Source organism: Heloderma suspectum, chromosome 16 (assembly GCF_057233095.1).
Source record: "Heloderma suspectum isolate Gila_16-S chromosome 16, 16-S_ref, whole genome shotgun sequence".
Lineage (NCBI taxonomy): Eukaryota > Metazoa > Chordata > Lepidosauria > Squamata > Helodermatidae > Heloderma > Heloderma suspectum.
Window position 1 is genome coordinate 18,907,435 of NC_139473.1, and position 20,949 is coordinate 18,928,383.

At 48.5% G+C, this 20,949-nt stretch overlaps 1 protein-coding gene and 1 long non-coding RNA gene across 3 annotated transcripts in view; one reads left to right on the top strand and one right to left on the bottom strand.

Annotated features, from left to right (window-relative positions):
* Positions 1–13,871, top strand: part of YWHAG (tyrosine 3-monooxygenase/tryptophan 5-monooxygenase activation protein gamma) — a 43,267-nt gene extending 29,396 nt beyond the window's left edge. For both annotated transcript variants that reach the window (XM_084823003.1, XM_084823004.1), the window contains one exon: positions 1,181–13,871. In XM_084823003.1, the coding sequence (XP_084679129.1) occupies positions 1,181–1,837 (657 nt within the window). In that variant the 3' untranslated portion in view covers positions 1,838–13,871. The remainder of the gene's footprint in view (positions 1–1,180) is intronic.
* Positions 13,872–15,618: 1,747 nt separating this feature from the next.
* Positions 15,619–20,093, bottom strand: LOC146335022 (uncharacterized). The gene is made up of 3 exons (XR_014786165.1): positions 18,893–20,093; positions 17,765–17,906; positions 15,619–17,198 (listed from the first exon to the last, which is right to left on the bottom strand). It is a non-coding gene; the product is annotated as an uncharacterized LOC146335022 (long non-coding RNA).
* Positions 20,094–20,949: the final 856 nt, after the last annotated feature.

The window sequence follows — 20,949 nt, forward strand, 5'->3', positions numbered from 1 at the left end:
GGGCTGTGGAGTGTAGGTTGAAAATCAGTGGACATAGGGTCTCAGTGGTCTTGACTTCACTGCCCTCTCAAACTCCTCCATTTGCCCTATCTCTGGAGCATTTCTCACATCTCTATTAGCATATTTGTCCATCCCTGGTGGCTTTCTTCCTGTATCCTTTTCCCATGCTTACTGTGTGGTTTTGACTTCCAGCACTGTTTTTCCAGGCTCGGGTTCTTCTTTAGTTCTGGGCTGTCTTTACCCTTCATGAATCCACCCCCCTCTCCCCTAGTAAAATAACATTACTAGCGTCTACATCTTAAAAATCAGTTAGCTTACATCTTCCTATCCCATTTTTTAGTGCCCCCAATCCACACATATTTCCTGGGTTTGGGAGCTAATAATTGTTTCTAGTAGTCTGTGGGGCTTACTTTCTTTCCTGAAGCAAGGTGTGATTTTTTTTCTTTGTACCCAATTGGGTGGGATTGTTACCAGTAGCTTAAAAAACATGCACAAACTGATTCCCATAGTGGAGCATATTAGAGTTTTTTCCTGCTAGTCCTCAGAATTAAATTTAGTTGCTCCTATTGACAGTATTCAACCTAAAGGCCCTCCAAGTTTTCTGTCTCTTGTATGAGGCACTGTTGTGAACTCTTGGGAAAGAGTTTGTAGAAGTCTACAAATGCAAAATAAGACCATATTTTCATATCAAGGAGGTCAACCACAGTGGTTTCCGCTTTTAAAAAAAATTCTAGTTTCTGAACCAGCTACTGGTCATATATATGAATAGCTAACATATTGCTCCCTAGAACACTTGAAAAGCATTTAGACCTGTTGTATTCTTACCCACTCTTCTATCCTTCCCCTCTCCAGTTCTGTCATGTTCCGTTCAGATAGAACTCTGTTAAAGGTGTTTAATGACACCTCATTAAAAATCCAAAATCTGTGATATCTACTAGAGCAGGGGTAGGCAGAAGGCAGATCTCCAGATTTTTGGGACTTCAACTCACAGAAATCCCTGCCAGCATGACTAATGGTCAGGAATGCTTGGAGTTGAAGTCCCATCTGGAGATCCACTTTCTGCCTACTCCTGTGCTGGTGAGAGATCTGTTGCAGGGGTGAGTTGAGTTTAGAAGTGACAAGCTTCCAATCAAGAAGTAAAGGCTAACAGTCCTGTTGTGTCATCCTTTCTCGAATACAGGTGACGGAACTGAATGAGCCACTGTCCAATGAGGAAAGGAACCTCTTGTCGGTAGCCTACAAGAACGTAGTTGGAGCCCGACGCTCCTCTTGGCGAGTCATTAGCAGCATTGAGCAGAAAACCTCTGCCGATGGCAACGAGAAGAAGATTGAGATGGTGCGGGCTTACCGTGAGAAGATTGAGAAGGAATTGGAAGCTGTGTGCCAGGATGTGCTCAGCCTCCTAGACAACTACCTGATCAAGAACTGCAGTGAGACCCAGTATGAGAGCAAAGTCTTCTACTTGAAGATGAAAGGGGACTATTACCGCTACTTGGCTGAGGTGGCCACGGGGGAGAAGAGAGCGACTGTGGTGGAATCCTCTGAGAAGGCGTACAGCGAAGCTCATGAGATTAGCAAGGAACACATGCAGCCAACTCACCCCATCCGGCTTGGCCTGGCGCTTAACTACTCCGTTTTCTACTACGAGATCCAGAATGCCCCCGAGCAGGCATGCCACCTGGCCAAGACGGCTTTTGATGATGCCATTGCCGAGCTAGACACCCTCAACGAGGACTCCTACAAGGACTCAACGCTCATCATGCAGCTCCTCCGTGATAACCTAACGCTCTGGACAAGCGACCAGCAAGATGATGACGGTGGCGAAGGCAACAACTAGACCCCTCGGATGGACTGGCAGCCGCACGCTGATGCTACCACTGCAGTCTTTATTTTTTTTCCCACGAGTGGGGGGGAGGGGGCAAGGGGTGGGGGAGGGGGAAAAGAGTGGGCAACCTTCTAGGGAGGCTCCCTGCAGCCTGTCTTTGATTGCCTCTTTGACACTTTTGCCAAAACACCACTAGTGGAAAGTCAGGCTGGTTGTGCTGGTATGGAATGGAAGGAATGGCAGCCTCACAATGGCATATGGACTGTTCTGTAGACTATTAATTCAAGGGGAGCTGTCCTTAAGTTATCTTAATCGCTAGACATACATGAAGTTGATGATGACTAACTTGAATGGAATGGCCCTCTTTTTTGTTGTTTGATTTGTTGTCTTTTTGTTTTGTTTGTTTGAGAAGCAGTTCTGTGGTTCCAGTTTCCATCCATCTCTTTTCAGTTGAAATGTCACACACTTTTGTTAAGATACAGCTGTGTCTCTCCTCTCTCTACTACCTGCTCCAAATTTTGGAACACCCCCTCACTCATTATTGCAAAATTTTAAAAGAGAGAACCTCAGACTCAAGAAAACATAAGCCCCTTGGCACTTTATTGTCAAGATGCTTAAGATAGCTTGCAGTATTAACACTAAATTACAGTTTACAGTATTTCTACATGACAGCCATATTTGACATCAAGCCATTGAGTGTGAAGTTGCTTTGCTTGTTCTTTCTGGCTTGCCGTCCTCCTCCAGCCCTGCACCTGTGGATGGGCTTACCCCACCCTATTCAGTTTCCCCAGATGCTTGAATGCTGCCTGAGGAACATTCATCTCACTATAATTCCTAGCCATTTTAATAGGTGCTTGGCAAGCGGCTGTATAAAGTACCAAGAGTCCAAAGCAAAAGAGGGTTCAGAATTTGAATCGGACACAGGGGAAGCTGCTAAAATATAATGCTGCTTGACTTACGCTAATTCAGGTCTGTATGTCTCATATGATTCTGGTATTTTCCAAGATCATCCTGATGCCTCCCTTAAAACAAAAAAGTGGGGGTGGGGGAAGAGAAGCGTGTCATAGCCTTCTTCTGGGAACATGCTGCCATTCTGCTCATAGCCCGAGTTTTTCCTACTGTACTTCAAGGTTATCAGCAGATCTCCCCAGACTTTTCTCCTTTGTATTTACTGGAGGTGGAGCTTTGATCTGTTGTAAGCCTGTGGTACAAGTGAAACAATCTGGATTGGTAGAGAAATCCACAAAGATGAGTTTGTTGCCAATGTCCTTTTTAAAAACACACACCTAAATCTTAGGCACTCTAGAACTTGTACTTTAAAATAGAATCTGTACATCTGCAAGTCTTTATTTGCTGGGGGAGGAGGGGAAATACTGTAGCTGATCAGGAAATATTCTGTCATTCCCTCCCCCCTTTTCTTTTTCACCAAAAAATCATGGTAGTTGGAAATTCATTGCTGTTTTCCTTCTTGAATTGTGTTTTATTATGTAGCTTTTGTTCATCAAAAGCTCCACAGAAGGAAACTGGCTGCTAATGACTCCCATTGTACAAACCGCATTTGTCTTCCTTTGTGGAAACAGAACATCTTGTTTCACACGGTGGTATAGTGGGTTTTGTTATTGTTATGTTTGGTACAGTGAACCTGGGCGATGGGATGAGCTTCTTTAGTGGTCTGCAGTCAAAGTTTAAAATGGGTTGATACTGGCAAAATGCTATTTAGTCGGAATCAATGCATCCAATGCAGATACATTTAAAAAAAAAACTTAATTGTACTTCGTTGCAGCGTGACAGTTTGCATTCAGTGACTCTTCATTCTGGGCTGCCACAGTTAAAGTGCCGCGCCAGTATCCTGATTCTTGCATCCTGTTGGATCTAACAAGAAGGAGAGGCTCGCAACTTGGGTAACTGACTGAAACCTCTAGGAAGTGTTATGGACTGGAAGGACATTTTTAGGCTTCTCTTTTAATTTGCAATCATGTCATGTGAGCTGTGCGTGTCCCTGGCTTTGATTTGGAAGTGGTTTACTGGAATTACAAAACCTTCCTTGATTTTTTCCCCCAGCTTTTAGCTCTGGCTGCTTTAGGAAAACCTTATGCAGGGGAAAAAGATCGCACAAGAGGGCTAAATAAGGAGTGGGGGGGTTGGGGACTTGCGAGGAGCTTGAATGGTTTCTTTCAATTTTTTTGTTAAAGAAATGCACTTGCCTATGATAACTGTCTCTCCAGTGAAATGAATAACTGCTCCATTACTCTATTGATACAATATTGTGCATGCTGGTGTTGTATTTCTATAAAGTAGCTTGACATTTATTAACTTATACTGTAGATGTTACGTATTCCTATGACAATAGTCTTCAACAATTTTTTTTAAGGTTTTTTAATTTATTTTATTTTTCCTTTTTGGGGGTAAAGTTTGCTCTACCAAATAGTGATCGTAACAAAACTGATCTGTTATGGATGTTGCTATAGTGACATGCAATTATATATTATTTTGTTTTTTAAAAAAAAGGAAAGCAAAAGAAAACACCAGTGTTAGCTTAATCTTAATGTCTGGTGTTCGTCATGGTGAAATTATAACTATTACAGTGTAGGAGAAAAATGACTATGTTCTTTGAATGAGCCTTTGTTTGTGCTTTTCTGTCATGTTATGCAGTGAACTCTTTTTAAGGTCTAATCAGTGATTATTTTTCCAACTCCGTGTTTCTGTAAGGAATTATTTCACACACGGACCATTCTTAGCAGTTTTCCTCAGTGATGGAATATCATGAATGTGAGTCATTATGTAGCCGTCGTACATTGAGCAAATAAACTTACAGATCTGATGTCACTGCTACTTCACTATGGTCTTGTGCTACAGTCTGCTTCCTTCTTGCTAGTTATGGGCAGGGGGTCTGGGAATGTTCCTGGCTGCTATTGTATCCTCTGAGTGCAAAATATGCCTTAGATGTGTAGGATCCTCTAAGCTTCTGCCCTGTCCTGGAATTCTGTCTAAAGGGGTGAGGTGCTGTTTGGTCCACAGGTCCATTGTAGTAAGGAAATAATAGCTAAGTGTCCTTCTTCACAAGCACCATCTTGCAAGTTTTTCATTATGGAGCCCAACTTGGGAATATCCTATCCTGTCATCTCTAAAAAATATCTTTAACAAGGGGTGTCACAACCTTTCCCCACTTAATCCTCCCAAAGAAGGATTTTGGCATCTTTGGCACAGTTAGGATATTCATATTCATCACCTACGAGGTGAAAGCTTCGTCTGTAAAATAGCCATCACGAATCAAACTCTGAGCGCATGCTTTCAGACCATCTCACATATGCGTGTTTTTCAGCGGAGGTGGCTCTGCCCATTCAGCGGACGCTCAAGGATAAGCAACTAAGGACAAGGAGTGAAGGCAAGAGCCTTCACGTCATTGCTAGTTCACGTACCTTCCCTTTCCCTGGAAGCAAGCTAAAGCCCACTTCTTGCCAGAAAGGTCTACAGCCTGTTTGATGAATGGGGTTAGGCCAGCTTTCCCAAACTTGGCACCGTCCAAGTGTGATGGGACTTGCAGTCCAACACATAGAAACATAGAATCATAGGGTTGGAAGGAGCCTACAAGACCCTCGAGTCCAACCCCTTGCTCAGCGCAGGAAGCCTGATTCCCAGGCGGTCTCCCATCCAAGTACTAACCAGGGCTGACCCTGCTTAGCTTCCAAGATCAGATGAGATCGGGCGCATGTAGCATATTATCAAGGATCTGGAGTGCACTAGGTTAGCAAAGGCTAGGTTAGGCAAATGAGTGGCTTTAATGTGCCATGTTACTATATGCTCCCTGAATAGGTTGTGCTTGCTTTTTCTTGCCTTGGATGTAAGACTCAGAAGGTCTAGCAGGTAGGATAAAATGAGTCACCACTGCATCCCCCACTTGGTTTTTTTTTTTTTTTTTTTAAATACATGGCCAGTGAAATTGGGGAATTCTGAAAAAAAATGTACATCAAAACCAATGCTAATTAGACAGGCCAACTTTGCGATTTCCCTTTAGAATCCCAGGCTGCCTCTGTTGCCTTGCAGCATCTTCTGACATGAAGGAAAACGACGATGGTAGTGCAGGTGGTGTTTGAGGCACGTAATCCTTGGAGATTTTGGCGGTCTTGCCTTAGAGAGCTCTTGTGGGTCCCAAAACACGCAGGTTTGATGTCGCCGCCCACGGAAATGGAAGTGAGAGCGTGGGTTTAAGAGGGGTAAGTCTGACTTCAGGATTCAGTCTTGGCTGAGTGACTCCTTTAAATTTCATAAAGCAAGAGTGCATAGTAATGGTATCTGAATAGCTACAGTATATAGCTCAGACTTCCCCAACCTGGTGTCCTCCAGATGTGTTGTAGTCTAACACATCTGGAGGACACCAGGTTGAAGAAGGCTGGTATAGCCAATACTCTGTGCATACTCTGCCTTGTTGCATCAGGCCAAGACGCAGCATTTGTTGCAGGCACTCCAGCGAGCACCAGGTGGTCACAAGTGGTCTACAACCTACCTTCTGTCCACCTCTGTTTTAAGGTGTAGTACCTGGGAACTTGATACAAACACAAGCCGCCTGTGGGACTTCCTGCCAGCAAGCGGGACGACAATGTCAAGTTGTATACATGTTTTAAAATGTTGGATCATAAGATAACTTACCATTCACCAGCCTTGGCCAACTGGGTGCTCTCCAGATGTTTTGGATTACAACCCCCCACAATTCTAGATCATTGCCTGTGCTGGCTGGGGCTGATGGGAATTGGAATCCAAAACGCGGGGCGGGCGCCTGGTTGGGGGAGGCTGCAACAGATGCCAGGCACGGGAGCCAGATGTGTAACCTCTGTGTTCAAAAACCCTGGATCTCAACTCTGTCCAGGCTTAACTAGAGCTAAAGATGAATTTAAGTCCCTTCTTGAAACTCCCAAGAGGGATCTTGTCTGGCCCCCAGTGGTCACTTGTGACACAGCCTGGCAGCTGTGCTCTGAATCTTGCTGGAAACAAGTTGTATAGGGCCAGTTGAAGGAGAGAGCAGAATTCTTCCCTAGAGCTCTCTAGCTAATCCCATGCACTTGCAACCTTTTTAATGAGTTGGGCTTCGTGAACTGTTCCTTTTTCTGTGACTTCCCCCTACCTTGCACCAGCCAGCTGACAGGTGATGTGCGTGTGGGTGTGAATTTTAACAGGCATGCTATCTCCTTTGCCTTAGCCCAGTTCTCTCAGCAGGCAGCTGTGAGAATTAACCCAAATGAGAGGAAGTGAGCAATACTTCCCTGCAGCTGTTCGTTGGAGTTGGACAGCTTCCCCAACCTGGCACCCTCCGGATGTGTTGCAGTGTAGGATGGTGTGGGATAGCAGAAGGATGGTGTGTCCCTGCCTTTCCTTTGTAGTCTTGGCTGCATCTCCCATCACTCAGCCTCTTGTGTCCTTTCCCCACCTCGTCCTGCCCAGCTGAATGAGAATGAGTGGCAGACTCAAAGCCAGCTTAAAGAGGGCAACGAAATATCTTGAAGCATTTCCTAAACTTGCAGAAACTGCTCTTCCGGTTGCTGTCCAGCCATGTTTTAACCACCTACAATGCCGGAGGCATTCTCCTCCACCAGAGAGCTGCCTATGTCAAGAGTAATGCTCGAAAACAATGCTTTTCTCTGAGCACCCATGTTTTGTGGCAGTGGCGGTGAGCAGCTGTTTCTCTTGGCAAAAAAAGCCATAATGCTTTGGGCGGCTGGTGTTGCTGTATGCTTGAGAGGAGGCGAGAGGCCTGTGGTGCCACTGCCTTCTTCCAGCTAAGTCACTGGGATGAGTTTCTCTTCATGGCTTCCCGCTTCCTTTTTAATTCAAAGACAGGGGAGTTGGCCAGCTTATCCACTGGCTGGCTTTCTGTTCACTGTTATGGCAGCCAGATGCCACATTGTCTCCAGCTCTTCCTCCACTGCAACCACTTCTGTTTCTCAGTTCAATGACATCTTGCACGCCCTCCCAACGCTGACACGGGAGAAAAGGACGCTTGCATAATTGTAATGCTTCTGTTCTGTCACCAAGGATCACTGCTTGAACCTCTTTCAGTCAGAGATGAATTTCATATTGGAGAAGCACTTGGGGTCTGCGTTCCAGTAGTGGACAAGGCCAAAGGGACGAGGCTGAAATACCAAAAAAAGTCCTGTGTATTTTAGCTTAAACCTATTGCAGCCAGTAACTAATATTTAGGAGAGAATTACTGATAGGACAGCACCAATTCAGCAGCATTTAACTACCTAGTTGGCTACAATGGAACTGCAGGTGTTTGGGCTCCCTGGGCAGGCATGCTAGAGCCAGGACACATGGCTTCCTCTCCCCCCCCCTCAGATGCTTGCATTGCTACAGAACCAGGAGGAAGCTGAACTCCGAAGAGGACAATTTATGGATTAGCACAGTTCTTAAAAAGGTAATTCTGAGTATCAAAATGGGGACAAAGATAAAAGACAATGTACCCCATGGTAACTTCACATACCTTGCTTGAAATAGAGCTTAAAATACAACATGGAAGGAAAATTGTGGCCTGTAATGAAAGTACTTCATAGTGTACAAAATCCGGTTGTCTCTGGAGGGCTCTAAAAGGGGATCAAGACGCATTTCACAGAGGGTAGGTCTGTGAACGACAGTGGTGTATCTTGAGCCTTGGATGCTGGGGAAAGCCGTTCCCCTTCATGCTCAGCTGGTGAAATTCAGGGAGCCATCCTTCTGGCCTGTCTGGGCAACAGAATGCTGGTCCAGACGAACCTCTGGACAGATCCAGCGGGGCTGTTTGCAACTGTAGCTCCTATCAGCCACTGTGCTGCACCATCTTTCTCTTCCTCCCTGTGAGCTTCCAAAGCAGTTACTTGAGATTGTCTTTTTGTTTAATTTATATACTGCTCACCATATCTAAAAAATACCTCTAAGGGCACAATCCTATGCATGTTTAGACATCAAAAAGTCCTACAACTCCCAGAATTCCCCAGCCAGCTATGGCTGGGGAATGCTGGGAACTGTAGGACTTTTTGATGTCTAAACATGCATAGGATTGCGCCTGAAGTCAGCCTTTCCCAACCTGGTGCCTTCCAGATGTGTTGGACTTCAATTCCCAGAATCCCCCAGCCAGCACAATAAATACAAAAAGATGTTATATCTAAATCGGTTAGAATGTTTAAAACCAACATTAAAAGCACAATAATGAGCCGACAGCCTCACTGGGCAGCACCATTGTTCAGGGACACCTTGGGTAAAGAGGTGGGTCTTTAACAGGTGCTTAAAACATGTTGCAGTTGGCGCCTCCCAAACAAGAGAAGGGGGGAGGCATTCTATACGGTGGGTGCCACCATGGAGAAAGTCGACTTCCAGCTGGCAATCTGCAGCCACGGCGCGGCCAGCAAAGCTTCCTCCGATGATCTTGCCGGTCGCACGGGTCTATGTCAGGGAAGGCGATCCGCCGGGTAACCCGGTCCCAAGCGTTCAGTGTTTTATATGCCAACAGCAAAACCTTGAACTTGGCAGGGTAGCTGATAGGTTTCTGCTTCAGCTGATAAACAGCATGAGCCAAGAGGGGACCTTTGACTTATCCAGGTAGCACAACTCTCAAACTGCACTCATCAGGAGTGGCTTATTCTCCTCTCTGGCATGTAGTGCTGTTGTCTCTGCAAAAATAATCATGCCTTCAGTTGCACGCAGAGTCCCTTTCTCTTACAGCAAATGAGCTTCTTTTGAAAGGGCAAAATGGCCTTGCTTTGTGAAAGGAAGGTTCCATCCTCTTCCTTGGAAGGTGGACCCTGGAAAAACCAACCTAGATAAAATGAGGCTAGGCCACCAGTTCTGCACTGGCCAAGCTGCGGCTTGGGATGAAATTGGTCACTCGGAGGGGGCGATGCTGAAGCTCTGCGGTGGGCTATTGGACTTGCCGTCTCATCAGATGGGCCTTTCAAAATGGTACCAGTGCTACATCATGCCATCCGTGTGCTGCTTATCTTTTGTTTCGGATTTCTTTAGAAGATTTTCTGGTTGCCTCTTGGCCAGAGATTTCAGGGTGGTGGTAAGGGTGAGATTGCCACCGGGACAGCATTGTGCCTAGAGAGACATTTTCAGGGTACAGAGTTCATAGCACGAGTATTTACATGGCACCAATAATGCAACCAACCTCATTTTGATGCTCGGCTCTCTACTATGCATACATACCTCTGTGCTGATGGCCCGCGCACACACCAGCTTTGCCTCTACCCATCAAGGCTGGCTCCAAAACATTTCGGTGCCGGTGGCAGGAAAAATCCAAATACTAATGAACATGGGATGGTAGGTATCGACCCCAAAAGGCATTCTGCTACACTTTCTTTCTGGCACCTCACCTTGCATCATGGCAGTGGTCTCACTCCCTTGGATGTTAATATCAGGCCAAAAGGCTAACATTCTGGTCTCTGCTTGTTTATTTTTTTTAAACCTTGGTGGGTGTCGGAGGCATTGCCAGAGATCCAGGGAATACAGGGCAGATTTTGGTGGCGTTGTGAGAGTTCTGGGGCCTGTGTCTTGCTTAGCCTCTAACCCAGGAGGGGGAAACCTGTGGCTCTCCATATGTTTATTTATTTATTTCTCTCATGCCCTTCATTTAAAAAATAAAGACGTCGCAAGGTAGGTAACAGCAGCATCAAAACATCCAACAATAGAACAGCGTTGGACTACAAATCCCGTCCTCCCTGGCATTGGCTCTCCTTGCTGAAAATTTGATGGGAGTTGGAGTCTCCCCTTCCTGCTCCAACCTCTCAATTTTTTTTTTAAATTAATCTTTTTCTTGTGAATTTAACAAAACCAAAAATGAATCGTGGAAAAAAAAGGAAAACAAATTACAAGCATAGAAATATCAATATTTTAAAAAGATTAAAATTGGGGTGTGCTTGTGTACTTGGAACACCCCTATGCTCACCCTAGGCATAACATCACCCTTGTATTGGGTCTCCTCCGCACTCTGATTTTAAAAGCAAAGCAGAACTTTGTTAAAGATCTGCCAACTCCCTGGACAGCAGCACCTAAAATGATAGGCCCTGTTCACTAGGGCTGCAGCACTTTAGGGTTGGTTGTCATTCTTGAAGGTCATCTGTAGACCTTCAAGGGGATCATTCTCCACCCCCTTGAAGGTCTACGGATCAGGTGGAAGACATGGAAATCTGAAGAACTCTAGCAACAAACATTAAGCTCATCTAAACACCCAGAGAACTTTGAGTATGTGGCGGTATAGAAATGAAATTAAATAAGCACTGACTAGGGATGTGGCAAACCGATTTCTTCCCAGTTTGGCCTGCTGAAAGAGCATTTTGCTCAGGGTTTCTGCAGCCATAGGGGTGTTTCAGGAGCTGTGCACCGTCGGAAACCCTATTCACTATATTTCCAGGAATATAACCATCCCAGAAGAGTTATTGGGAAGGGGGAGCTTTTAAATTGAGCTCATGAGTAGATTGTGATGATTAACATAGGCAGCCCCACCATCGTGTCTGTTTCGCTCCAGAGTTCTGTCTGGCATGGGTGACTCACCCCACTGTCCCTAAAAGAAAAAGCGCCTCTTTGCCAAACTTTGGCGCAAGTGTGCATTGATACCTTGGAGCTACAAATGAGCTACTGCAAGCAGATTTATTTTCAGGGGGGTGCAAGGCAGAGACAGAGGAGCTGGGGCCTTGATGAACAACTCCCATTCTCCTTGACCACTGGCTATGCTGGCTGGGCTGATGGGAGCTGGAATCCGAAAAGAGCTGGAGTGCTGTAAGTTTCCCACCTGTCTGGCAAGGCCAGGGTCATGTTTCTGTCTAAACCAGTGCTCCAGGCAGGCTGCCAGATTGGAAGGGAGCCATTCCACAGCAGTGACTCGTTTAGAGAGACAACAAGCAGCCTCTCAGGGTGGGCCATCCTCTGCCTATGCGGAGTGACTGGAGGCTGCAATTATGCTGGATGGAGATGGGGCAGGGTTACTTGGGGAGGAGGCAAGTTCAGACCAGTGGCTCATGCAGAGTTGCAGCGCACAGCCTCCTCCGTGAGTGGGTATTTGAGGCTCAGAAGATCTTTGAATTTGTTTGTTCCATTAACATGAGTGCATGCAACACTTTGGGACAACCGGCCTGAAGAAATCTGGGAATTAAGTGGTTGTTGGAAACAGGATGACGAGATATGTGAGCCCGGCCCTGCTCCTGCAAAGCAATTCAAATGTTCTTCACAGGGGTGGGGGAACTGTGTCCCTCTGGATGTGTTGTATTCCAGCTCCCATCAGCCCCAGCCAGCATGGCTGGTGGTTGGGTGATGGGAGTTGCAGTCCAACTAGGGACACTGGTTCTCCACCCCTGCTTTACAGAAACACAGCTGGAAAGGGCAGTGATATGTTACACCTGGAGAAAAGACAAGGTCCTTTGGGGCATTGGTTAATCCAGTGGCTGAGGATGATGGGAGTTGCACTCCAACACATCTGGGGTTGAGTGCAGATTTCGTCCTGCTTAGGATAGACCTGATGAAATCAATAGGGCAAGTAAGTAATGACTAAGTTTCGTCATGTTGATTTCAGTGGGTCTACTCTAAGCATGACTAAATTGGGATCCAACCCCTGGAGGGATTAATCTGTAAAAACACAACTCCTGGTCAGAGTTTAATCTGAGCCCAGTTTAGTCTGATGTTCCATACCTGGGGTTAGGTTTTCCAGCTGTTTATTCTTCCCCTGGGGCAAAATTCTTGTGCCTTTTAACAGCTGGGCAAAAGGCAGAAATTTGACAGGTGAAGCTCTGTTCTTTGTTGCATTTCTGTGCTGCTTTTTCCAGAGATCTTAAATGCACAGGAGGCATAGAAACGGAAGGCTGGTGGCTTGGGTCACCAGCTCTTCCTCAGCTCTTTATTGGCTGTTGACAGCACAGGCGCAGCGCCAGGAAACATGTCAACTGACACTCGTGTTTTGTTCACTGTGGACTCCAGTTTATTGACTCACGGAAGCAGCATGGAGGGTGGGCATACTGAAGAGAGGTACCTCCCTGGGGCAAGGGTAGGCCCATGGCTGGAGTTCCAGTTCCATGCACTCCGGCCTCCATCCCCAAGGTGTTAGAAATTCTAGCATCTTTGAATATCAGGGGCAAGAGGGGGAATGGACATGCTCAGGGCCCTGACAGCTTACATTAAGTATTGGCACAGGGCTATCCCTCCTTCCAACTGTGAACTCCGCAGCTCTGTGCCGACCGCATATGTGCCAAAACGGGGCCACCGAGAAACAAAAAAGGCGGTGTCGACATGTTCAGGTGAGCCTTGAGATGTGCAGAAGTACAGAACACTTAAACAGAAACAGAGGGGTGTGGGGGTCCCCTGCAACCCCTGCACTTTGTGGCAGATGTGTCTTATTTTCTTTCAATGCCGCTTGAGTCAGTGGCTGTCACGCACGCTGCCGGGGCACGGAGTCGCACAAAGGCAACGCCTGCTGGGTTTCTGCATCGGTGAAAAAGGATCCCTTCCCAATGATGTCAAATTCGGAGATAGGCGTGCTCGTCCCCAGATCTGCTGCCCGCCCCGTGTCTGCGTCTTGCTTGACCCAGTCGCCTCTCCTCCCCACCGCCCCCATTTCGTGGTCCTTTTGCAGTAATGACCACCCTGCAATGCAGAAAGGCTGTGCTGGCGTGCTTTGCCCCAGGCACCTCCCGCCGCTGCAGTGGCAGCAATTTCCAATCCCTGCCTGGAGTGCGCTCGTCGGGGCCGCCACCTTCGGGTTGATGCGACCCAAAGCACATCTAGTTTCCAGCAAAAAAAGTGTGTGGGTGGTGGAGTGTGTGGGTGGTGGAGTGTGTTGGTGTGCGTGTGGTGGAGTGTGTTGGTGTGCGTGTGGTGGAGTGTGTTGGTGTGTGTGTGGTGGAGTGTGTTGGTGTGAGTGGTGGAGTGTGTTGGTGTGTTGGAGGCTGGTGGTTAAGAAGACCCACCATCCATGCATTTCTCTAATCCCCCCCCCACATTTAAAGCCCCCTCAGGCCATTAAAGTTCCATGGGCATTCTGTCCTCTTTAGAGGAAGGGATGTAATAAAGGAGTTCTGAGCACATGCAGAGTGCCTTTCCCTCACCCACGCTCCTGGAATTAAGAACCGCACCTTCTACGGCGCTCTGATCGCAGGCACCTCTCTTTCTGAGGCATTCAGAGCTGCTTGTCCTCCATTTCCCTTGATAGTATGGAGGGAACAGCACAATCACCACCCCTCAAAAACACCAAATCAATCCATCACCATTTCATTTGCCTTTTTCTGACGCTCAGGCGGCATCCCACCAATTCCACCGCTGGCCGAACTCGCTCATTTTTGTCTCTGGATTAGCAGCAAAGAGGCTTTGCGGATCAGGGAGCCTAGTGCCATCCAAGGGAGACCTTTCCCCAGGGAGCTGGCCCAGGAGAGGTGCTAAACGGGAAGCGGGGTGGAGGGTTGCCAGCTGACTGCTTTCAAACCTGCTCCTCTACTTTCAGCACCAGCTCGATCGTCAGAAGCCAGTAAACATAAAATGGGGTTTCATTTGTTTGTTTCAAAGGTGGCTGACATGGCCCTCCTCGCGCTCTCCCTTTTATCCTCACAACAACCCTGTGAGGTAGGTGAAGCTGAGAGTCGGTGACTGGCCTAAAGTCACCCATTGAGCCTCATGGCCAAGTGGGGACTAGAACCTGGGTCTGTCCAGTCCCAATCCAACATTCTAACCACTGCACCACACTGGCTGGTAAACAGCAAGTTGATATAAACAGCAGAGAAATGAATGTGTCACAAGCTTTGGCTCACAAGCTTTGGCACAAGTGACACCACACCTATGCTTGTATGTGCATGGGGCTGTGAGTGGCCTGCTGCCGCCGCCTGGTGGTTTGCACTCCAGGCCCCAGCAGGGCTGCTGCTCATTGACAAATGCAGGCAGAAACTCAATGGGTGGAGTCTCCTCCCATCTCTGTGTCACCGTACTTCAGCATGCTCCCATGTTCTCAGTACCTCTCTACTGGGCTTTGCAGGCAAGGGAGGGTCACCTTATCCTCTAAACTGTATAGGGTGGGGTGGGGTGGGGTGGGGGGACAGTTAATGTTTGTTTCAGATTGTCACCTTTTCATGGCAGGCAGGGGTGGGCATAGTTGCGGCTCTCCAGTGGGGGCTAGAAGGGCACCGAACTGCCTCACAGCAGAAGACAGATCTCCAGATGTTTTGGACTTCAACTCCCACAAGCCTTTGCCAGCCTAAGTAATGGTCAGGACTGCTGGGAGTTAAGTCCAAAACATCTGGAGATCTCCTTTTGCCCACCCCTAGCTTAGGGCAGGAATAGGCAACCTGGTGCCTTCCAGATGTTTTCATAGATCATAGTTAAATCATAGAATCATAGGGTTGGAAGGGGCCTGCAAGACTATCAAGCCCAACCCCCTGCTCCATGCAGCAGCCCGATTCCCAGGCGGTCTCCCATCCAAGTACTACCCAGGGCTGACCCTACTTAGCTTCTGAGATCAGACGAGATAGGATGCACCCAGTCCTTAGACTACAATTCCCACAATCCCTGACCATGGGAATTGCAGTCCAAAACATCTGGAGGGCACCAGGTTGCCTTGTGCTGTTTTAGGAAGCCAATCTCCCCACCCAGCAGATGCTCAGTGGCTGCTTAAGGTTGCCAACTTTTAAAATTCCCCACTAGACCCTGCTTTTGTGCCTTTAACTGCAGCTTGAGGTGCAAGAATTATGTATGTATGTATGTATTACATTTCTATGCTGCCTGATAGAGTTCCCTGGGGCATTCACAAAACAAAACTTAAAACCATAAAATACATTAACATAGTAAAACACAATATAAAACCTTACAGTGAATTATTATTATTTCATTAGTGGATAGTAATAGTGATCTGCACCGGGCCATGAGATGCTACATATAGCAGAAGATCCCATCTGAATCAGACTGGGCCCAAGCATGGGGGGGATGGGACGGCACACTTTATTGGGGTCCACAGGTCTGCTCCCCCACCCCCCAGCAACCCCATTATCACAAGGGAAAAACAAATAGTCTAAATTGTAGATGGTGCTTCAAAATGTGTATGGAAACTTATTTCCCTGAGTATATGTACCCATTTTCCAGATCTTGTGAGGTTTGCTGGAGCTTGTCAGGACAGCAGTGTTAAGCAGAGCTAGGGATGTCGGAGAAATTCACAATAGATTGAAATGAGTTTGGACTTCTGTGCATCCAAACTGCGGATAGTGCAACGGACTGGCTTTTTCAGAGTCACACCGATTCTGTGGACTTGCAGACTGTTTTTGTTTTGTTTTTAACCCGGGGTGTGTGTGGGGGGTGGAGTTTGCACAAATTTGCAGTTGCGCTACTGCGTATTACTGCAAGTGCGCATTAGCGCAAATGCGCATGTGGAATGAAATTCTCGTGTATCCCTAAAAAAGATCCGATTCAGTCAATGAGCAGATGATGGAATGAAAGAAGCCTGACAATGGGTGAAACACAGACACAACAGATTTAACAAAATCTGTACATTCCTAAGCCGAGCAAGACACAATCTGAATAGTGAGTTGCTGGATCGGGCCCTTCTCTAGGACACAGAGAGAGTATTTGTGCAATTAAACCAGTTCAGCCTTTTCCAACCTGATGCCCTTCAGATGTGCTGGATTGCAACACCCATCATTCCCAGCTAGCCTGTATTATACAATATATGGCAAGTACTGTATAAAAACATGACACTCTCCATGCACTTGAGGAAGGGGGCTATCGTCCACAAAAGCTTATGCCAGTATAAATGTGTTAGTCTTTAAGGTACCACAAGACCCCTTTTTGTTTGGGTGCAACAGACCACCATGGCTACCTCTTTGGAAAAGAGGAAATGGTGCTTCCCCATTTGACCCACTCTCTCCAGAACTACCAGTCCCAGAATCCCTATAGGCAGGGGAGAGAAAGAGAGAGAGAGAAAGAGAGGTGGTGGGAGGGGCACAGTGTTATAATAATTAGCCACATTGATCCCAGGGACAGTGGCTGCCAGTGCTGCTGCTAGGATTTAGAGGCCCAAAATATATGCAAGCGAATGCCTCATTCCTTTGCATGCGCACACATTCGCATACACCGCTATGAATGGCTTTAAATGCAAATCATAAGATTAAATATATGGGACTGGAAAATACGTGCAGGGGGGTGTTGCAAATTTGTACTCCCCTCCCCCCACAACACCTAAAAATAATGCTTGGGTCCCCGCATCACACCCAAGGTCTGTCTGTCTGGATTAACATCCTGCTCCCCACATTTGTCAGCCAAGTGCCTCTTGGAAAGCCAATGAGCAAAGCACAGAGGCAAAAGTGTTTTCCTCAAGCTGCAATGCAGAGGTACATTGCTTCTCTCCAGGGAGGTTCCATCTCGCTGTCATGCCAAATAGATCATTTGCCTGGTGGAGAAATGAATAAGCAATGCTTTAACACAGGGATGGGGAACGTCCACGCCTGTGGGGCTTCTGCTGAGGCTCCTCCCCTACCCTTAAGCCCCACCCATTCAGGGCTGGTGGGGAGAGGAATCCCTGCTGTTATCTCCAGCCAGGGATCGGAGATAACCAACGGCGATTCTCTTAGTGTGGCACTCACCATTCCAACTGGGAAGTTGAGAAGGGTGCCAAGAGCTTTGCCTGCCCTGCGTCCTCCTCAATAGAGAAAGGTGTGGGGCAGGTGAAGCTGCCCCGCCTGAGGCCATGTGGGGAGCTGATTGGGCCCCACGCCCTGATGTAATCTGGAGGGCTGTGTGTGAGATAATATGGCCTCCTGTCTGATTTTAGTCTCTCCTCCACCCTTTCCTTAAAATTAAACATATTTTAAAATAATAATAATAATAATAATAATAATAATAATAATAGGCACGAGGAAGTCAGATAGTGGGGGATCGGGAGGTCCTGCATTACTCCTCTCTCATCTGGCACATGACCGAGAGGATTAAAAATAGGGATGTACGAAAATCACTTACCTGTTCACGGATTATGCTGATGGTGGGGGGGGGGAGGCGCTCTGTCCCTCCCCCCTCGGAATCCTCCTTGGCCGGCTCAGCAGCCGGCCAGGCCCAGCCAGGCCAGAGCCGTCTGCAGCTGGATTTCCGGCCGCGGAGGGCTCTGGGAAAAAAACAAAAACAAAATTGCGTACGCAAATGGGGGCGGCTATGGCGAAAATAAGGGGAACGCAAATAGCGTAGTGGATGCTATTTGCGTTCCCCTTATTTTCTTCGTCTTAGTCTACGTAATTATTTACATAGACTAAGACAGCCCAAAATAAGGAATGCAAATGGTGGCGGCCGTAGCCGCCACCATTTGCGTACGCTTTTTTTTTTACCCAGACGTTTTAGGCTACGTAAAAACTTACATAGCCTATCACGAGGGTGTAAAAAACAACACAACTACCTGCTAATGGCGGCGGCAGCAGCTGGTCGGTAGACCAGCCGCTGCAGCTGCAGCCGCAGCCACCCGGAAGATCCACCCCAGGTAAGTCTCGTCCCGGGGGGATCCGCGGGGGGGGGGGCAGGCCGTTCCACCACAGATTTCGGGGGGCAGAATGCACTGGCATTTGGCCTCCCCGAGATCCGTGGCGGAATTCTCTGCCATCCCTAATTAAAAACAAATTGACTGAGCCTGCCACAAAGTGATCAGTTTTATTTACATTTCTGTACCACCCGAGAGCCAAAGCTCTTTGGTAATTCTAATTATGGCCTTCAGGGTCCTTGACAAACACTCGCCCTCCCTTCTTTGCAGTCCCAAGCAAGCAGCGAGGATCAGACACAATATGCCTCCGATAGGCCGGGTGAGCTCTGTTTGACTTGGTGGGTAAGAACAACCAGGGTTGCCAACTTTTCAGCCTCCCAGTGCAGCTGTGCCTTGAGAGCGGATGCGTGTGCAGGCAATTCTCAGGTGGTAAAGTCCTCCCGGCGGTTTTGTGGTTTCTCTACCTCAAGGGCCTGTTTCTGGCGGGGGGGGGGGGCAGAAGGTCAGCCGCAATCTACTGGGAGATCTCTGGGTGATTTGCAGTAGAACTTCAAGAGCTTCCGGCGCCCAATGGCTTAACGCCAGCAACACAGGGAAATGATTCCTTCCACACCACCACCTACCTTAAGCTGCCGAAATGAAGAACGCCTGGGGTAACCAGGAGTCTCGGCTTTTGCCTGGAAGCTCAGCTCAGTTCTGGTACTCAAAGCGAATTCCTACTCTCTGCACATGCTCAGAGGCGCTCTGTTCTTGAATCTTAAGTGTTTGCCTTTTGCGCCTGGATCTTGGGGGGGGGGAGGTTTCTAATTAAAAACAAAATAGATCCCACAAGCCTGATGTCCCCACCCTTGCCCCTGGCGTAAGGCATTGGAGTAGGTCAGGCCCTTTTTCCCCACGGTCAGTTGACAATCTTAGCCCTAGTTGCCTTCTTTCCTTTCAGATGGGTGCAGAACAGGATGCTGAAGGGCAAATAAGCGAAACCTACAGTGGGCAGCAAAGAGCCTTCCGGCCGTTACACGTGCACAGGAACATCCCCGTATTTCTGCCTGCGAGATGCCGGGGGAGGGGGGCACAGATCCAGCACGCTTGTGCTGTCTGTTCCAGACCTTTGCTGGCCCGACGGCTGTGTTTTTTGCAAGGGACGCATCCTGCTTGCTCCACGTCACGGGGAAAGAGGGGCAGCAGGAGCAAGTCTGGTGTGAAGGGTAAGCATGGTCAGGCGTCTGCCGAGGGCCCACACCCCAGGACGGGCCCATTGGCCAGAGCCCCCTGTCGGGAGACCCATCCTGCAGGGAAACGGCGCCGATTCTGCTGGGAATCAGCACACTCTGGGATATCTCTCCCTGCCAGGGCTGGCGCCAAGGGTCAGCAGAGTTGGGCAACTGCTGGGGGCCCACACTCTGGCAGGGGCCGCTGACGAGAGCCCCTGGTGAGGAGGGGGAGATGCCACGGCCTCCTTGCTCCCTGGGTCTCCTCCTGCCAAGCAAGCAAGTGGTCGCAAGGATGGAAAAGGGGGACAAGGAGCAAGAGCAGCAGGTGACCCTGGCAGCGAGGAGGCAGACTCGCTGAGGGAGGGGGGCCGTGGAGGGGGCCTCGTCCCCTCCAAAGCCTCCAGCCGGCACTGCGCAGGAGTGGCAGTTCCGGAAGCAGACCCCGGCCTCGCCTCCCTTCTTTGCAAAAATCTGCAGCGCAACAGGACTGCAACACACCACTTTCCCTCCCTCCACCACCCTCCCGCTCCACCACACCCTTTGTTCCGGGCCTGACGCAATTCGCAGTGCGCACACGCGCATACACACACACACAGAGTGCTGCACACACAGCCGGTTTGGGCCAATCCCTGCACAGCCTCGGCAGCCAATCGGCAAGAGGGAGTGTGCAGCTGGCTGGCAAATCACCGCTCTGTTGCTAAGGCCGGAGCATTTCGGAGGGTGCGTGTGCATATGCGCGCATGTGTGCAGGCAGGGATGGCACTCCCCGAACTGTGGCAGAAGGAAGAAGGCGGGGAGGGGGGGAGTTCACACATCTTTTCTGCGCCTTGTTCTGCGTGTGGGGCTTTATGTGACCGCAGCCAGCTTTTGCGCAAGAGGTCTAGGGGAGGCATCGTTTGTGGGACTAGGCTTCCGGATGCTCCGAACCCCTGTGGAAAAAGCCCCAGCTTGAAGAGTGCTCCTGAGCATGTGCGGAGGGCTTTCCGTGCCACCGAGGAGGACACGGCATTAAGAGAAGTGCTGAATGGCGGATCTTTGGCCGAAGCCACTTGCTGTGCTGGGTGCTGAAAACTCGGGGCCTGAGCTGCACCCTTTTGGACTCGGTGGGGCTGCTGCAGTTCCTGCTTATAAGAATTCCTCCTAAGTCCCAGAAACATCTCTAGCAGCCATCACCAACCCGGCGCCCTCCAGATGGGTCGGACTACAACTCCCAGCATGCTGCTGGGGATGCTGGGAGTTGTAGTCCGACCCATCTGGAGGGTTGCTAGGCTGGGGGAACCTGCTAAACAGCCTGCTTGTTCAGCCCAATGTATTTCTAGGTTTGTGTGTTTTTGAGTGCAATCCTATGCATGTTTAGACAGAACAACTTGCTGAGAATTGTAGGATGCCTTTTGATGTATAAACGTGCATAGGATTGCGCCTGGAGGGAGCAAACCTGTGGCTGCCAGTCAGCGGCTAGATGGCCATAG